Source organism: Idiotropiscis lumnitzeri, chromosome 16, assembly GCF_059441095.1.
Source record: "Idiotropiscis lumnitzeri isolate Australia: NSW breed Sydney's pygmy pipehorse chromosome 16, RoL_Ilum_1.0, whole genome shotgun sequence".
Classification (NCBI taxonomy): domain Eukaryota; kingdom Metazoa; phylum Chordata; class Actinopteri; order Syngnathiformes; family Syngnathidae; genus Idiotropiscis; species Idiotropiscis lumnitzeri.
In genome coordinates, this window is record NC_142406.1 from 12,635,540 (window position 1) to 12,652,019 (window position 16,480).

At 45.8% G+C, this 16,480-nt stretch overlaps 1 protein-coding gene across 7 annotated transcripts in view; it reads left to right on the forward strand.

Annotated features, from left to right (window-relative positions):
* The window catches only part of LOC148321487 (triple functional domain protein-like), a 44,371-nt gene that overhangs the window by 21,105 nt on the left and 6,786 nt on the right, over nucleotides 1–16,480 (forward strand). For 5 of the 7 annotated variants that reach the window (XM_088318143.1, XM_088318145.1, XM_088318147.1 and 2 more), the window contains 40 exons: nucleotides 231–353; nucleotides 922–1,113; nucleotides 1,424–1,555; nucleotides 1,649–1,879; nucleotides 2,358–2,480; nucleotides 2,786–2,977; nucleotides 3,650–3,819; nucleotides 4,469–4,643; nucleotides 4,726–4,921; nucleotides 5,972–6,138; nucleotides 6,203–6,322; nucleotides 6,497–6,688; nucleotides 6,883–7,032; nucleotides 7,118–7,232; nucleotides 7,817–7,932; nucleotides 8,008–8,130; nucleotides 8,205–8,399; nucleotides 8,528–8,643; nucleotides 9,059–9,125; nucleotides 9,207–9,316; nucleotides 9,566–9,635; nucleotides 9,723–9,812; nucleotides 9,920–10,012; nucleotides 10,105–10,216; nucleotides 10,294–10,484; nucleotides 10,561–10,662; nucleotides 11,667–11,696; nucleotides 12,099–12,241; nucleotides 12,332–12,431; nucleotides 12,515–12,758; nucleotides 12,936–13,043; nucleotides 13,162–13,355; nucleotides 13,446–13,616; nucleotides 15,337–15,432; nucleotides 15,493–15,641; nucleotides 15,724–15,790; nucleotides 15,873–15,976; nucleotides 16,041–16,110; nucleotides 16,200–16,289; nucleotides 16,366–16,458. In XM_088318143.1, the coding sequence (XP_088174269.1) occupies nucleotides 231–353; nucleotides 922–1,113; nucleotides 1,424–1,555; nucleotides 1,649–1,879; nucleotides 2,358–2,480; nucleotides 2,786–2,977; nucleotides 3,650–3,819; nucleotides 4,469–4,643; nucleotides 4,726–4,921; nucleotides 5,972–6,138; nucleotides 6,203–6,322; nucleotides 6,497–6,688; nucleotides 6,883–7,032; nucleotides 7,118–7,232; nucleotides 7,817–7,932; nucleotides 8,008–8,130; nucleotides 8,205–8,399; nucleotides 8,528–8,643; nucleotides 9,059–9,125; nucleotides 9,207–9,316; nucleotides 9,566–9,635; nucleotides 9,723–9,812; nucleotides 9,920–10,012; nucleotides 10,105–10,216; nucleotides 10,294–10,484; nucleotides 10,561–10,662; nucleotides 11,667–11,696; nucleotides 12,099–12,241; nucleotides 12,332–12,431; nucleotides 12,515–12,758; nucleotides 12,936–13,043; nucleotides 13,162–13,355; nucleotides 13,446–13,616; nucleotides 15,337–15,432; nucleotides 15,493–15,641; nucleotides 15,724–15,790; nucleotides 15,873–15,976; nucleotides 16,041–16,110; nucleotides 16,200–16,289; nucleotides 16,366–16,458 (5,322 nt within the window). The remainder of the gene's footprint in view (nucleotides 1–230; nucleotides 354–921; nucleotides 1,114–1,423; nucleotides 1,556–1,648; nucleotides 1,880–2,357; nucleotides 2,481–2,785; nucleotides 2,978–3,649; nucleotides 3,820–4,468; nucleotides 4,644–4,725; nucleotides 4,922–5,971; nucleotides 6,139–6,202; nucleotides 6,323–6,496; nucleotides 6,689–6,882; nucleotides 7,033–7,117; nucleotides 7,233–7,816; nucleotides 7,933–8,007; nucleotides 8,131–8,204; nucleotides 8,400–8,527; nucleotides 8,644–9,058; nucleotides 9,126–9,206; nucleotides 9,317–9,565; nucleotides 9,636–9,722; nucleotides 9,813–9,919; nucleotides 10,013–10,104; nucleotides 10,217–10,293; nucleotides 10,485–10,560; nucleotides 10,663–11,666; nucleotides 11,697–12,098; nucleotides 12,242–12,331; nucleotides 12,432–12,514; nucleotides 12,759–12,935; nucleotides 13,044–13,161; nucleotides 13,356–13,445; nucleotides 13,617–15,336; nucleotides 15,433–15,492; nucleotides 15,642–15,723; nucleotides 15,791–15,872; nucleotides 15,977–16,040; nucleotides 16,111–16,199; nucleotides 16,290–16,365; nucleotides 16,459–16,480) is intronic. The other 2 variants (XM_088318144.1, XM_088318150.1) reach the window with 1 other exon arrangement.

A 16,480-nucleotide genomic window follows, 5' to 3' on the forward strand; every position in this document is an offset into this window, starting at 1 on the left:
CAGTAGCAGAAGCTTGTTGCTAGGACACCACAGGCCACCAGTTGTTCTGTGGATGAGGCTACACTTAAATAGATTCATTTTTCTGCATGCTGACCTGGAAAAATGACAGCTCCACACCGGCTGGAGTTCACCAGCACACCTGCCCTGCTTGTTTTCCACCTACTTCACAATGAAGTTTTTTTTTTTAATTCTGTGTGTGTTTGCTCTCTTCTTCCCGCCCCGTGCCGCAGATGTTTGACTGGATCTTGCACAACAAGGGCTTGTTCCTGGCAGGCTACACGGAGATTGGCAACAACCACCCGCACGCTGCGGAGCTGCAAACCCAACACAACCACTTTGCTATGAACTGCATGGTAAGACGCACAAGTACTGACCACCAGCACGCTATTCATGTCCTGCACATATAGTCGGTAAAATCTCCAAAGTCGTGCAAAGATTGTTCTCCTCTCCCAGCTCCTTCCAAAGTCGCCTCCAATTGTACATTTTGGACTTTGACCAAAAGTTATCAGTTGGTGGCTTTGTTGTCATCTCTGCTCACATGATGCAAACAACATTTATGAATACCGTGGACTGTCTTTGAACACTTTTTCAGTGTGTCGTTTCGTTTCATTTTATTTTTGTGTCGTTAAGAATGCTTAAATGTGTCTTAAAACATTGCCAGTTTTGAGATGGGATCTCTTGGTTTGCGTCAACTTGTATTCGACTTTGGAGGTTCCACTGAATGTACGCATAAAAGAAGACCTCTACGTTTGGAAGTTAATCCGGAGCCGCCTCTGTTTGCATGGACCTGATTTTCACTCTCCATTATATAAGCATTATGAAACTAGCGAGCCTCTGGAGATTCTCTCCACTCTTGAGAAACGAAGGCGATGCGCAAGTCAAGATGCAGAAGTTGTTCAATAAATCTCGTCTACTTGGCAGAATGTCTACGTAAACATCAACCGCATCATGTCGGTGGGCAACCGGCTTCTGGAGTCGGGCCACTACGCCTCCCATCAGATCAAGCAGATCTCCAGCCAGCTGGAACAGGAGTGGAAGGCCTTTGCCGCCGCGCTGGACGAGCGCAGCACGCTCCTGGAGATGTCCGCCAGCTTCCACCAGAAGTGTGACCAGGTTTGACCTATTATTGGTGTAACTTTGAATAACTGTGAGCAGAAATGGAAATTGTTCAGCCTCACATTTGAAGATTTATTGGTCCATCTTGCTTTCATCATGAGAGCAATATTTAAAAAGCTCTAATAAGGTCACGTGGGCTTTCTCCACTCACTTGAGGATTTAGGAAGTTATTTTTCAATTTTTCATCACTGCGGGCCAATGAGCATCCATACATAATGCAGCGTTCAGAAACCTACGTAGGAACGAAAAGCAAAGGCTCAAGAGGCAACACCAACTAGCATCTTTCCCTCTCCTCCTCCCCCTGCAGTACATGAGCAACGTGGACTCATGGTGTAAGGCGTGCGGCGAAGTGGATTTACCCTCCGAGCTTCAGGACCTCGAAGACGCCATTCATCACCACCAAGGCTTGTACGAGCACATCACCGCTGCCTACTCGGAGGTAAAAACATCACTCCGTTAGAAGCTCCAAATCCATCTCTTTGTCGCTACAGTTGCATATTTTTGATATATTTTTTTTCATTTTGAACCCCAGGTGAGCCAGGATGGCAAAGCCCTGTTGGACAAACTGCAGCGACCGCTCACGCCAGGCAGCGCCGACTCGCTAACGGCGTCGGCCAACTACTCCAAGGCGGTGCATCACGTTCTGGACATCATCCACGAGGTGCTGCATCACCAGAGGCAGCTGGAGAACATCTGGCAACACCGCAAGGTCCGCTTGCACCAGCGGCTGCAGCTCTGCGTCTTTCAGCAGGATGTGCAGCAGGTATGCACTCCTCTTAGTTTTGGATGAAAACTATTTTTAGATTTAGATGTAGTTGTTTGTCTCACTTGATGGACAAAATGTATCAGTTTTGCATAAAGCACAAATAGTTATTGAATATAAAGTATTCCTTGTTTGTCGCCACAGTCTTAAAAAATGCATTCAGCTGTGTTGCATTTGGAAGAAAATGTTTTCCTCCAGTGAAAGGTCTCAAACACAAGTGGATTCATAATGAGGTGCGATCATACAAAAAAGGTCCAGTATGATAATGCGCATGTGGACTGTCCAAAAATATCAGGGGCATTCTGCACTGTTGACATGGCAACTGTTGCCATGGAGAGTGCATGCAGATGCTGTGAGGCAGCAACAAATTACGCCGATTGTAAGAAGAACTGCAGTGTTTTTTGTTTTGACACTTTCTACAACTGTGAACGCCTTTTTGGAGCCTTGCGTTGATTGTTGTCCCGTTGTGTCATCGCAGGTGTTGGACTGGATCGAGAACCACGGCGAGGCCTTCCTCAGCAAGCACACGGGTGTGGGCAAGTCCCTCCACCGAGCCCGAGCACTCCAGAAACGCCATGAAGACTTTGAGGAGGTTGCCCAGGTAGACTGCTTGCTTTATTTGTGGGCATTAACCGCCATGTGTTTGCATTGAATCCCACGTGTGCTGCATAATTATATATATTTGTAAAATTATCATTATAAGCCAATATAAAGTCAACTTTTTAGAATTTGAGCCGCTTGACATGCTACATCCTTGTAGTTAATTGTTCTCAGTTATATGATCCAATTATCCGTTGGTGCTCTAATAAAGATAATAATCATCTTTGTCATCACACCAAATGGCTTCAAGCTTTTCCTTTCTATGTTCTTGTTGGAAATACATTTGTTGATCCCCTCCTTGTGTAGAACACGTACACCAATGCAGACAAGCTGCTGGAGGCGGCCGAGCAGCTGGCCCAGACGGGAGAGTGCGACCCGGAGGAGATCTACCAGGCCGCCCACCAGCTTGAAGACCGGATCCAAGACTTTGTTCGCCGCGTGGAACAGCGCAAAGTCCTGCTGGACATGTCTGTCGCCTTCCACACGCACGTCAAAGAGGTGGGCAGAGGGACGGAGGGGATGGTGACGTAATGCTGAAGTGGATAGTGGGCTGACTGTTAAGAGCTTTTTACACCGTCGATGCAAATAATTAACACACTTTATTGTGTTGTGCTGGCATAGGATTAGTCATGGAGAGATGCTGTGTATGACAAAAAAAAAAAGAGAGAGAGAGAGACTTGCACTTGATAGAGGCCAATAAACTCACATATGCCTCAACTCAGAAATGACACAAAAACATCCTCACCAAGCAAGCTACAAAGTACAAAACATGCCAAAAGTATAACACTTTGTAAATTCACACATTTAATTTTTACAGTTATGATTAACGGCAAATTTCAGTCAAGAACTGCCGTTTGTAAATAAGTGGCTCAGTAAGATCGAGAAGGCAGCAAAGCAAGTTTAAGTGACATGCATGGATACAAAAAAAAAAGACAGAGTTACATTAAAAGCAACTCTGAATTAAGGAGCAGGCCACGAAGAAAGAGATGCCAGAGAAAAAAAAATCCATAAAAAAAATAATTTTAGTGTTTCTCATTTTGACCCACCCTGTATGTAAGAATTGATGTCGAATATACTCCATCCATCCGTTTTCTTTCCTCTCCAGAATGTCTCGGGATCTGGAATCCTTCTCTACTTTCTGACCTAAAGATTATTTCTGCGTTTTTGTAGCTGTGGACGTGGCTGGAGGAGCTCCAGAAGGAGCTGCTGGACGACGTGTACGCCGAGTCGGTGGAAGCCGTCCAGGATCTGATCAAACGTTTCGGGCAGCAGCAGCAGACCACGCTGCAGGTCACCGTCAACGTCATCAAGGAGGGCGAGGACCTGATCCAGCAGCTCAGGTAGCCGCGCTGGCACAAGCTGTCACAAAAAAAAAAAAAAAAAATGGGGGAAATTTTCTGAAAAATTACCGGATAAGCGATTTAAAAACAAAAGCGAGGTCCAGCAGAGGCTTTTGCAGTTGACCCTTGACCTCCATTTTTTTTTTTTTCGTACTCTTCCTCTCATCTCTTCTTCCTCTCTGCTTTTTTCCCTCCCCATTTGTTCGCCCCATCCCTGATGTGCTGGCTCCACCGTGTATTACGTAACTCTGCTTTTTAAAAGCGCACGTCTAATTGTGCGGCAGTCTCCTCCACACATCTCTCGCGTGTGGGAGTGTTTGTGATCCTTCAAACACCAATCAACTGTCACCTTTCTTGCTCATTTGGCCTTTTTTGTTTCGCAATTTGTTTTTCAGCTGGCAACAAAAGCGAGTATGCGCGCAAGTGAAAAATGGTGGCCAAACTGTCAATATTTTTTGTGGCCAGCGGCTGCCGTGATTTCATCAGCAGGTTACAAGAGAGGGACTGGCAGTGTCACAGAAAGGCATTCAAATGATTGTCCAATGTCTCCTTATTTTTTAAATTTCATCCTGCAGTATTCCCTAACTCTGAGATGAGTCGTGTACCATCTGCATCCCTGACAGTTTGACTGCGTGTCTCCCATTACCAGGGACTCGGCCATCTCGAGCAACAAAACGCCGCACAACAGCTCCATCAACCACATTGAGAGCGTGCTGCAGCAGCTGGACGAGGCTCAAGCCCAGATGGAAGAGCTCTTCCAGGAACGGAAGATCAAACTGGAGCTCTTCCTCCAGCTCCGCATCTTTGAGAGGGACGCCATTGATGTAAGACCCTCTTCAATGCACGCGGCGCGCGGCCGGCCGTCTTCTGTCATCTTATCCGACGTGACGTCGCTCTCTCACTTAGATTATCTCCGACCTGGAGTCGTGGAACGAGGAGCTGACGGGTCAGATGAGCGATTTTGACACGGAGGACCTGACGGTGGCCGAGCAGAGGCTGCAGCATCACGCCGACAAGGCCTTGACCATGAACAACCTCACCTTCGACGTCATCCACCAGGGACAGGAGCTGCTTCAATGTGTTAATGAAGTCCAGGCCTCTGGTAAGTCCCTTGAAAAGAGAACTGAGGACATAGATTTGTTCTTCTTCCTCAACCAAACTTGAGGGTAGAAGCAGGAGCTGCGGCAGAGCACCTTCTTGCTGTGTTGGAGTTGGATATTGACACAGCGGAGGTGTTTTGAGGGTCACATTCGGCCAGTGTTTGTGAAGAGAGGCGCCTACGCACAAAGCATACAAATTCACCTGTGAGCCCGCATGTTAATGGCTTGCGCAAGAAAGTCTCGCATCACATTGGTGCTTTTGAGCTCGCTGACCAATCAACAAAGACTTGGACAAAATAACTGAAGCCAAATTTATCGTTGTATTCTACTGTAGGTGTGGATGAACACAAAACATTTTATCTTCTTATTATGATAACAATTTGATTTTTATGTCATTGCAGTGTTTTTAACAGTATTTGAAATTTCATCCTATGCCAAAGATTCTTTTTTTTTATTTTAGAAATTAATTATTGGAACATAAATGTTTATTTGAACAAGTGTCATGTTTATGGCAACTTGCTGCCATAAACTGTTTAAGTGATTTGAGGAGCATAATTTAGACAAAAGTAGTGGTTGAGTATGTTCACTAAGATATTTTGATTTGCAGAAACGCATCCCCAAGAAATAGCAGGCACACACTCTCCTTATAATGTTTAATGACTACAGTAACCGGAGGATTCCCACATGAGATTCTGGGTGTTGTTGCTGACGACAAGCATGTGTTTGTAGTTCGTGATCTGTTTTGACAGCTCACCCGCAGAGATCACATGACTGTGTTCCTCCTCCAGGCGTCGTCAAGCTTTGTCCTCGAAAAAATGGCAAAGACAGACAGCCACGCGTATTAAAATGGGCTAGATCTACTCGCTAACGAAAAGTCTGATTTGTACTTGCTTAGGAAGAGTAGGCAAATGTTTTTTCATTTGGTTTAAAGACTGACAACGAACGAGTCCTGAACTCTTGACGTGAATCCGCAATGGTAATAATGACAGCATTCGACAAATGTTTCAAAGAATATTTCAAAGGTTGTACTTCTGCCACTGTTATTCCTCCAGGCGTCGAGCTGCTGTGCGACCGTGACGTGGACATGGCGACCCGCGTTCAGGACCTGCTGGAGTTCCTCCACGAGAAGCAGCAAGAACTTGACGTGGCCGCCGAGCAGCACCGCAGGCACTTGGAGCAGTGCGTCCAGCTCAGACACCTGCAGGCCGAGGTCAAACAGGTAAAATGTCGTCATTTCTACACACTTCTATTTGGGGAGGACTTAGTAGTACTTTTCTTTGCAGGTTCTGGGTTGGATTCGTAATGGCGAGTCCATGTTAAACGCGGGTCTCATCACCGCCAGCTCCCTGCAGGAAGCTGAGCAGCTGCAGAGGGAACACGAGCAGTTTCAGCACGCCATTGAGGTTCCGTTATTCTTTTGCTGTGTTTTCCAGCTTTTATTGGGCCAAAGGCACATTGTATATTAAAAAAATTATTAGAACAAAGAAATGATTCAAAGTAAACAACAAGTGCCATTTCCGCTTCTCGTCTGCATCGATGGCCGCTCATTCATAGTTTGTTGCGCTCCCCGCCTGCAGAAAACCCACCAGAGTGCCCTGCAGGTTCAACAGAAGGCAGAGGCCTTGCTTCAGGCCAACCACTACGACATGGACCTGATCCGAGACTGTGCCGAGAGCGTGGCGTCGCACTGGCAGCAGCTCATGCTCAAAATGGAGGACCGGCTCAAGCTGGTCAACGCCTCGGTGGCCTTCTACAAAACATCGGAGCAAGTAGGACATACAGTCGTTTTTAATTACGTCACATCAATTTGATATATGCCACATTGATGGCTGTTTTTTTAGTGCATGCTAATTCTAGCAGGGTGCGTTCATGGGGCTTAAGGAAAAAAAAAAAACACCACTAGAGTGACGTTCTCCCTTGTAGGAGGAAAATACAATCCTGAACTCAATTCCCTCCCTTGCAGGTGTGCAGTGTGTTGGAAAGCCTGGAGCAGGAGTATAAGAGGGAGGAGGACTGGTGTGGAGGAGCGGACAAACTTGGCCCCAACTGTGAGACGGACCATGTGACCCCCATGATCAGTAAACACCTGGAGCAGAAGGAAGCCTTCCTCAAGGTTGAAATGAGACGCTGGCAGCTATAAGCGGAGTTCACGACATGACAACTCTGAGCACCGCCCGTTTGTCCTTGCTGTCAATCAGGCGTGCACTCTGGCCAGGAGAAACGCGGACGTCTTCCTCAAGTACATGCACAGGAACAGCGTCAACATGCCGGGATTGCTGAGTCACGTCAAAGCTCCAGAACAGCAAGTTAAAAGTCAGTTTTTTGGGGGGGGGGTACAATAACCACTGGACTTATATGGGTGATGCAAAATATGAAGAGAAAAGACTTGTCATTTTCTTAAGTAATTAACAGCAGTGAAGGATCAGAAATTTAATGAAAAAAAATTTGTTAGGAGCCAAAACTAAATGAATTATAGTTGCCGGAACAAAATGTTGGCGCAAATGGTGGCATGTAGCAAATGAACAATGTCTTGAATGGTTCGGGATTGACGACACAGCTTGTCCTTGAAAAAATGGCAACTTAAGAGGGTGAATGAATTGATTAGATAACAAAAGTCTTCATTTTTAAATTGAAATGCGTAAGAAATTGTTTTTGCGCTCAGGATTTATTTTCACACATTTAATTGGATTTTTTTTGTCACAAGCTCTCACTCGACTGAGCATGCATTTTAAAGCCACTGAGCAACATGAGTTCCACAAAATGACCGTGCAACAGTTGCAGTGCTAGCACAAGTACGCTTGATTATTTTCTGAGCGTACGAGTCCATAATATTGATTTAATCTGATCATCTTTGTTCCCCTAATGGGTCATTGTTTTTTTTTGGTTTGTTTTCACAGACATCCTCAATGAGCTGCTCCAGCGAGAAAATCGCGTCCTCCACTTCTGGACCATGCGGAAGCGACGTCTGGACCAGTGTCAGCAGTATGTGGTGTTTGAACGCAGTGCCAAACAGGTGAAAAAGATCGGAAGCGTTCTTCTTTTTCTACCTCGGTCACGAGACCAACAAAAATCACCCCCGTGTTTTCAGGCCCTTGAGTGGATTCACGACACGGGCGAGTTTTACCTGTCCACACACACCTCCACTGGCTCGAGCATCCACCACACGCAGGAATTGTTGAAGGAGCACGAGGACTTCCACATTACCGCCAAGGTGGGCCGCGCCTCGCTTTCTCGCCTCGGCATGCGGATGCAAGCTTGTAAACGTCCTCGCCGGGTCCTCCGCAGCAAACGAAGGAACGCGTGAAGCTGCTCATCCAGCTGGCTGACGGCTTCTGCGACAAAGGTCACAGCCACGCCGGCGAGATCAAGAAATGGGTGACGGCCGTGGACAAGCGCTATCGGGACTTCTCCCTGCGCATGGACAAGTACCGCTGTAGCCTGGAGAAAGCCTTGGGCATCTCGTCCGACTCCAACAAGGCTGTAAGTCCAATCAAACTGTTCCCGAGTGTCGACGTGCCATGAATTTATTAATTACAAAAATCACACAACGCGATACCGACTGAACTCAATAAACGACGTCACCTTTCTCTCCCTCCCTTCTTTGTCAGAGTAAGGATCTGCAACTGGACATCATTCCTGCCACCGCTCCGGGCTCCGACGTCAAGCTGCGGGATGCCGCCCATGAGCTCAACGAGGAGAAACGCAAGTCTGCGCGCAGAAAAGAGTATGTACCCTCTCAGCGCAGTTAAAAATGTATGCGGGATGCTGATTGATTAAAAGAAACTGCTCAACTGCTTCGTGGCTTACGGTAGTTCTTAGCCACTGGCGACTCGATGACATCAGTGCAAAGGCACATACATAAAACATTTACATGATTGAAAGTGTCCTCTGCTTGGCCAGCTCAATAACACCAGACTTGCCAGTTAAGCACCACACACACACACACACACACAGGAAGCGAGTGTGTGTCATTTTATGAGTCTTGCAAATCATCGTCACCATGTCCATCATCTGCGACTGCTTTACGACCTTTTTTTATGGCCTCTCACTGTATTTTAGCCAACTAAAATGTTCAGTGTTCATTAGGCTAAATGGGCAAAGCTTGCCATCGATCATGCCTCATTGATGTTTTTGTTTAGGTTCATCATGGCTGAGCTGATTCAGACCGAGAAGGCCTACGTGCGAGACCTGCGCGAGTGCATGGATGTGAGCTGGTTTTAAAAAAAAAAAAAAAAAATTTTAAACCTCGACAAGCAGCACAAGTTGAATCTGTGTGGCCTCTCGCAGACGTACCTGTGGGAGATGACGAGCGGGGTGGAGGAGATCCCGCCAGGAATCCTCAATAAGGAGCACATCATCTTTGGGAACATGCAGGATCTTTTTGAATTCCATCATAAGTAAGCCTTTTTTTTTTAACTGGCTCTGCATTTACTCATCCAAATTAAAAACTGAAAACAAAATGAGCATGTTATTGCTATTGTTATAGCGCCTCCAAGTGTTCAGTTAGAAAATCAAAGTCTGGCTGCACTTTCTCATGTCATTATATGAGAATGTGTGTCCAAAGTTTTGACTGCTACCCTCACTTTTTAGATTAAAAAAAAAAAAAAAAAGTATCATGGGTGTTTAAGACGAGTCTTCTTTTTCAGCATCTTTCTCAAAGAGCTGGAGAAGTACGAACAGTTGCCCGAAGATGTTGGTCATTGCTTTGTCACATGGGTATGCGTCACTTTCTCAATAAACATCATCATGCTGATAATCAAGTAAGAATCATGATCGTTTTTTTTTTTCTTTTTGTTTTTCTAGGCTGATAAATTCCAGATGTACGTGAATTACTGCAAGAACAAGCCAGACTCCACTCAGCTCATCCTGGAGCATGCTGGGAACTATTTTGATGTAAACAAAATGCCACCGCGATCGCAATGAGCCTACAGGGCGTCTTATATGTTTGTTTTGTTTGTTTGTTTTTTTTCTTTCTCTGTCTCTCTCTGCGGGGTTGACAGGAAATTCAACAGAGGCACCGATTGGCCAACTCAATCTCCTCCTATCTGATTAAGCCTGTGCAAAGAATCACAAAGTACCAGCTCCTGCTCAAGGTAACCCGAAAAATAGATCATTTAGTTGAACATGACGTATCGCTGACAAACAAGTATTTATTTGTGCCTTTTGTTTTTTGTTTTTTTTTTAGGAGCTCTTGACATGCTGCGAAGAAGGCAAAGGCGAGATCAAGGACGGGCTGGAGGTGATGCTGAGCGTTCCCAAGCGAGCCAACGACGCCATGCATCTCTCCATGCTGGAAGGTGACTAAACACACACAAAGAGCACACATCGATTCGACGTGTAATTTGCTTCGGGTCCCTCCTCTCTCCTCCCGCAGGTTTCGATGAGAACATTGAATCGCAAGGCGAGTTGATCCTCCAGGAGTCCTTCCAGGTGTGGGATCCAAAGACTCTGATCCGCAAGGGCCGAGAGAGACACCTCTTCCTCTTTGAGATGTCCCTGGTCTTCAGCAAGGAGGTCAAGGACTCCAACGGCAGGAGCAAGTACATCTACAAGAGCAAACTCTTTGTGAGTCCTCCTTAAACGCGGGTTTCGTCTTTTGCGACGTTCCCGGTGACGGTCGTTACTCGTCTCTCGCCCCTAGACCTCCGAGTTAGGCGTGACGGAGCACGTTGAGGGAGACCCCTGCAAGTTTGCTCTTTGGGTGGGGCGCACGCCGACGTCAGACAACAAGATTGTTCTTAAGGTAACACGCTTTTCCGAAAAATCTATCAAGTTTGAGCCTTGTGTGTTTTTCACCCATCAATCTTTTTTGGTTAAGCCTCGTAACTCCAAAGACCAACTAATGACACAAATTGCATTTTAATTGAACTGAAAATGTAAAAAAAAAAAAATAATAATAATAATAATTAATCAAAAACACTAAAGAGTGTAATCGGAACACCACCTGATTTAAATAATTTGGAATTACACCCAGAAAATTGCAATGAAGACAATCAAGATGATTTTGTATGCTCATTGTTTAAAAAAAAAAAAGAATCGGTCTAAGCTTGCTCTGGTCTACCGTCTTTACTTTTTGCTGACGTCTTCCCTGTCCCTCCAAGATGTCTGCTTTGTTCGCATGAGCAGCTTCAAGGGCGCTGGCAACTTTTCTGTCATCACGATGCCCACCTCAGTCCCCCTTTTCACTTTTTGTTGACTTTGTTGATCCTCTGCTTTGGATTGTGCCTCGTTAGCGCGTGCGTCTGTCTCTCTGGGGCTGTGTTTTCTCTGGATGTTTGTCTCCAAAGTCTCTCTGTGGGCTGACGTGCTTCCGCCAACGCCGCTGACACTTGTTCGACTTCTCAACGCCCACAACCTGGCTGCGCGCCGTTGTTTCGAACAACTCCGCTTTTTTATTGATTTGACCACCACTTGTTGTGTCGTTTTCTCAAGAAAAAAAGGTTGAGATTTGTTTCAGTGTTTGGATGAGCATGAAGCTAAAATCGACTTTCTGCTGAATAATGTGAGAATTGCTAAACTAACAGCCATGGACTGCCACATTGCTAACAAACTAATCACTAACACGTTGACCACCGTTCCAGTCTGTCTGAATTGGACCACACTGCCAAGGCAGGTTGTTGGTGTTGTGTTTTTTTTTTTGTTTGTTTTTTTTATTATAAATGTCAATCTATCTTGTGAGCAAAGAAAATGTACCCCTTTGTAAAACAAAACCAGTGAAATTGTCTATCTCATATTTCAAATTCAAAGCTAAGTCAGGGATCCAAACACGGAGCGATGGTGAGTACAAAATATCCCGCAACACAGCCCTTCAACTTCTCACAAGTCTGAAACTGCAACTGAAAAGCACCTCTTAACATTGCCTCCTCATTGTCGGACTGAAAAGTACTTTCATTTTCTGCATAAATACTTAAACAATCAATGTGCTGTGAATTGGCTACAAGTTAACATTATAGTTCACTTTTTTTTTAACCTCACTGCATTTAGTTTTGTCAGTATAAATGAAATTAAAAAATAAAGTCTTGTAACTCCTGGAGTGCTTCCAAATAAAACACCAACTGTTAAGAGAAGCTAATGTGTTTCATCCAGACTTGTGGGAAAGACAGAGTGAAACAACAATTCTCAAATGCCAAAAGTGATTTCCAAACGGTCGTGACCTTTGACTGTCCTCCTAATTAATAGGCGTCCAACATTGAGAACAAGCAAGACTGGATCAAGCACATCAGGGAGGTGATCCAGGAGCGCACCATCCACCTGAGGGGGGCGCTCAAGGAGCCCATACATATTCCCAAAGCGAGCACTGCCAAGCATCACAAAGGTCGAAGGTAACCTGGGAAACTTTTGTACTCTAAAAAAAACAACATTCGGTTGTGTGAAACAGTCGTTGAGTTGCAAACGTGGTTCCTGCGCTTTAGGGATGGGGAGGATCTTGACAGTCAAGGCGAAGGCAGCAGTCAACCAGACACAATCTCTCTAGCCTCACGCACGTCCCAGAACACGCTGGACAGTGACAAGGTGAGTCTCGCTCGCCTAACTTCAAAGTGTGACCCACCTGGTCTCGCCTCACCTCTCCTCCTCTTCCTCCGGGTGTGCCGCAGCTTTCCGGCGGCTGCGAGCTGACGGTGGTGATTCACGACTTCATGGCGAGCAACAGCAACGAGCTGACGGTGCGCCGCGGCCAAACGGTTGAGGTTCTCGAGCGCTGTCACGACAAGCCCGACTGGTGTCTGGTGAGGACCACCGACCGCTCCCCGGCTCTGGAGGGCTTGGTGCCCTGCTCCATGCTCTGCATCGCGCACTCCCGCTCCTCCATGGAGATGGAAGGAATCTTCAACCACAAAGGTAACGAGGCGTTCGCTTAGATGACACCACAACTGCAGCGTAGTGTCCTGTCCAAAAAGTGCTTCAGTGGGAAGCCGTTAGCTCTCCAGCTAGTTGGGTCAACATATTGTTAAAATTGATCTCAGGTACACCAAATACTGTCATCATTTTTTACAAGGAGTTGATATTTACTTACAGACACCTTGTCAGTGTGCAGCAATGACTCCATCATGCCAGGATCTTCTGCTACACTTCAGCCTGGTCATGGAATGAGCTCCCATGCCTCCCCCGGGCCAAAACGACCAGGTAGACAAGCTGATGCCCTCCTTGAAAAACCTGAAAAATAAATAAAATAGTGTCAAAATGTATTGGGCTGTTGTCAATATGTGAGACAAGCAGGGATGACGTGTGCCGTGTATCGCAGGCAACACGTTGCGAAAGTGGCTCACCAGCCCCGTGCGGCGGCTGAGCAGCGGCAAGGCGGACGGCCACGTGAAGAAGCTGGCCCACAAGCACAAGAAGAGCCGCGAGGTGAGGAAGAGCGGTGAGATGACGACGGGGTCCCAGAAAGACTCGGACGACAGCGCTGCCACTCCTCAGGACGAGACCGCGGAGGAGGTGGGGAGACGTCGCCGTCACCTTCTGACGAGTCCTGGTGGCATTTTGTAGCACACCGGCCGTTGAATCGCCATTTGGGTTTTGGTGCAGAGGGTCCGCAACGAGGGGCTGTCGAGCGGCACGCTGTCCAAATCCAGTTCTTCGGGCATGCAGAGCTGCGGCGAGGAGGAAGGCGAGGAGGGTCCCGACTCGGTGCCACTGCCTCCACCAATGGCCATCCAGCAGCACAGCCTGCTGCAGGCGGACTCGCAGGATGATAAGGTGAAGCCACGGGCGCAACAATAAGTCAATTAAAAAAAAAAAAACGTGCCCAGGATGGAATAATCAGTGCCCACAAGTACGCTGGGATTTTTAAAACAAACCTTTAAGCTTTCCAAAAAGTCACATTTAAGAGTGTGATGTTTTTGTTTGTTGTACAAAACAAAAAACACACCATAACTCATATTTTTTTTAATTTGTCCAGGTTTTAATCTGATTTCAGGCTGAATATTTTCTGATAGTTTGAGGTTTATCTTCCTGTGTTGCATCCTATTCTTTGCTCTCTGACCAGTTTTTTTTTATTATTTATTTGTAGGCAGCAGAGAGTGTTTCTTCTGACACTAATTTGTTTTTCTCTTTTGTTTTCTTTCCTGCTTGTATTGTTTGCCATAATGTAGCATTACCTTGATTTATGTCCTGTCTTTGCTTTGTCTCAGTTTCCATACCTGTCCATCTGAAAAGCCTCATCTTCCTCCCTCTTTCTCCCCTCACTTCTCCGCTTCCCCTCTCGGCACTCTTCACCTGTAAATGCTCTTTTCCAATTGCTCTTTTTCCTTTGCTTTTGAATTAAGCCCCCCTTTTTTCTGAAGTAAGCTTCTTGAACTTCTGTCCTTTTGTATTTTTATCCCAAAACAATACTCAGTTTCTTAGTGAATGTTCCTGCCGGTTCATCTTTTTTTTTTTCTTTTTTTTTTTCACTCGTTCTGACTTCATGTTTCTTGAACACGCACTTGTAGACAGCCAACGTAGTCAAGAAGCCTTCCAGTATGTGCGCCAAAGTGCTCGAAAGTTGTCCTTCAGCTTGTTGAAACGTGACAATGCTGCAGCTCTTTGTGCATGCCGAAAAAAAACTTGAAAGGCTTTCAATAAACGGCAAACAGCTAATCGAGGAAGTCCAAATACGAGCCCAGCCCAACGCTGAGGTGAACAGTTTAAAAAAAAAAAAAAAAAAAAGTTTTCCCCTTGTTCCTTGTTGCCCTCACCACCCTCCCTCACCCCGCTCGTCCTCATTCTCCCTTTTTACCCTCTGTGCGTTTAATCTCATAATTGGCATCTGTATAAACGCTGGCGAGGCCACAAGAGCACACAGGCTCACCCAGAAAACCTAATTGGGGAAGCACAGCAGCGCAAGGGTGAGACTACTGAAATCTGCTTTTTTTTTTATTTATTTATTTATTTATTTTAACATCAACAGAACTCCTCCATCTCCCTTTTTTCCATTTAAAAGACTTCATCACCTCAATAAGCAGTGCAACTTTTGAACTATGACATCTTTTTTTTTTCCATTTTACACATTATCACCTTTACATTTTCAGCCTTTTGCTTTTTTTTTTTTTTAAGTTTTATGATTTGACCATACCTGTAAATTTCCAAACATAAAATCACATCACTAACAAGTAAGACTAATCACAAACAGCAAAAGGTTTCAAGAGATTCACTTCTCAACATTAGGCATTCAAGCTTGCATTCCATTTTTACGCTCGTGGTTCATCCAAGTCCACTTCGACCGTTTGTACCAAATCATTCTTTGAAGACGGGCTTGAGGGTCCGTGTTCACCAAGACGTCCTTTGTGCAAATCAACAAACAAAAAATATGTTATTGTCACAATGCAGACATTTTGAAGGAAATGAAGTACGCGCTTCTGGTGGACACGGGCCCTGAAAGATGTGACGATTCCGTTTAGTGGAGCTCATTTTTTTGTTATCGTCTATACATCTGCAGAACTCGTCTCGTCTGTCCGTCCGCCCGTCCAGCTCAGAGACGCCCAGTGCTGCTGAGTTGGTGAGCGCCATCGAGGAGCTGGTCAAAAGCAAGATGGTAGGAAATTTGAATATGCGCCGGCTTGTTTGGCCACATCAAATAGTTGAATCGGTGCAGGTTCTCGAGGACCGTCCCAGCTCGTTGTCAGTGGAACAAGGAGACAGCAGCTCACCCTCCTTCAACCCTTCTGACAACTCCCTCCTCTCCTCGTCCTCCCCCGTGGACGAGATGGACGAACGGCGGGCCGGCATTCTCAAGAAGCGACAGTATGTCGCCTTGCGTTTTAAAGCCGGACACATTTTTTTGGAATCTCTTCTGAATAATATTGTGTCGTTTGTGTGTTTGAAGTTACATTCTCCTGGATTTGGTGGAAACGGAGAGGGATTATATCAGAGACCTCAGTCAGGTGGTGGAGGTGAATGGCGCTTCATTCGTTTGCCGTTGTGTGTGCGTGCGTGCGTGTGTGTGTGTTTCATCGCTGTGTGTGTGTTTGTTAGGGTTACATGAGCAGAATGAAGGAGGAAGGCGTACCCGATGACATGAAGGGCAAAGACAAAATTGTGTTTGGCAACATCCACCAAATATTTGACTGGCACAAAGAGTGAGTCGTTAATTTCTGACGAGATTCTCAGAGATCAACGCTGACCATCTTCTGTTGTCTTCAGTTTCTTCCTCGCCGAGTTGGAGAAATGTTTGGAGGAGCCTGACAGACTTGGGCCGCTCTTTCTCAAGCAGGTTTGTTGTCACTATCATTCCATTTATTTGTTTGTTTGCCGCTCATCTACTCATCGTGCTTTTTTTTTTTGTTTTCCCCTCATGCGTAGGAGCGGAGGCTAAACATGTATGTGGTGTATTGTCAAAACAAGCCCAAGTCTGAGCACATTGTGGCCGAGTATATCGATACTTACTTTGCGGTAAGGTCGAAAATAAAAATGCAAGTGAAGCACGTGGTCGAGAGCTTCCCTTTTCATGGACTTGTCATCCGTGCAGGACCTGAAGCAGCGGCTTGGCCACAGACTGCAGATCGCAGATTTGCTCATCAAGCCTGTCCAGAGGATCATGAAGTACCAGCTCTTGCTCAAGGTTGTTGCACAATTATATATAT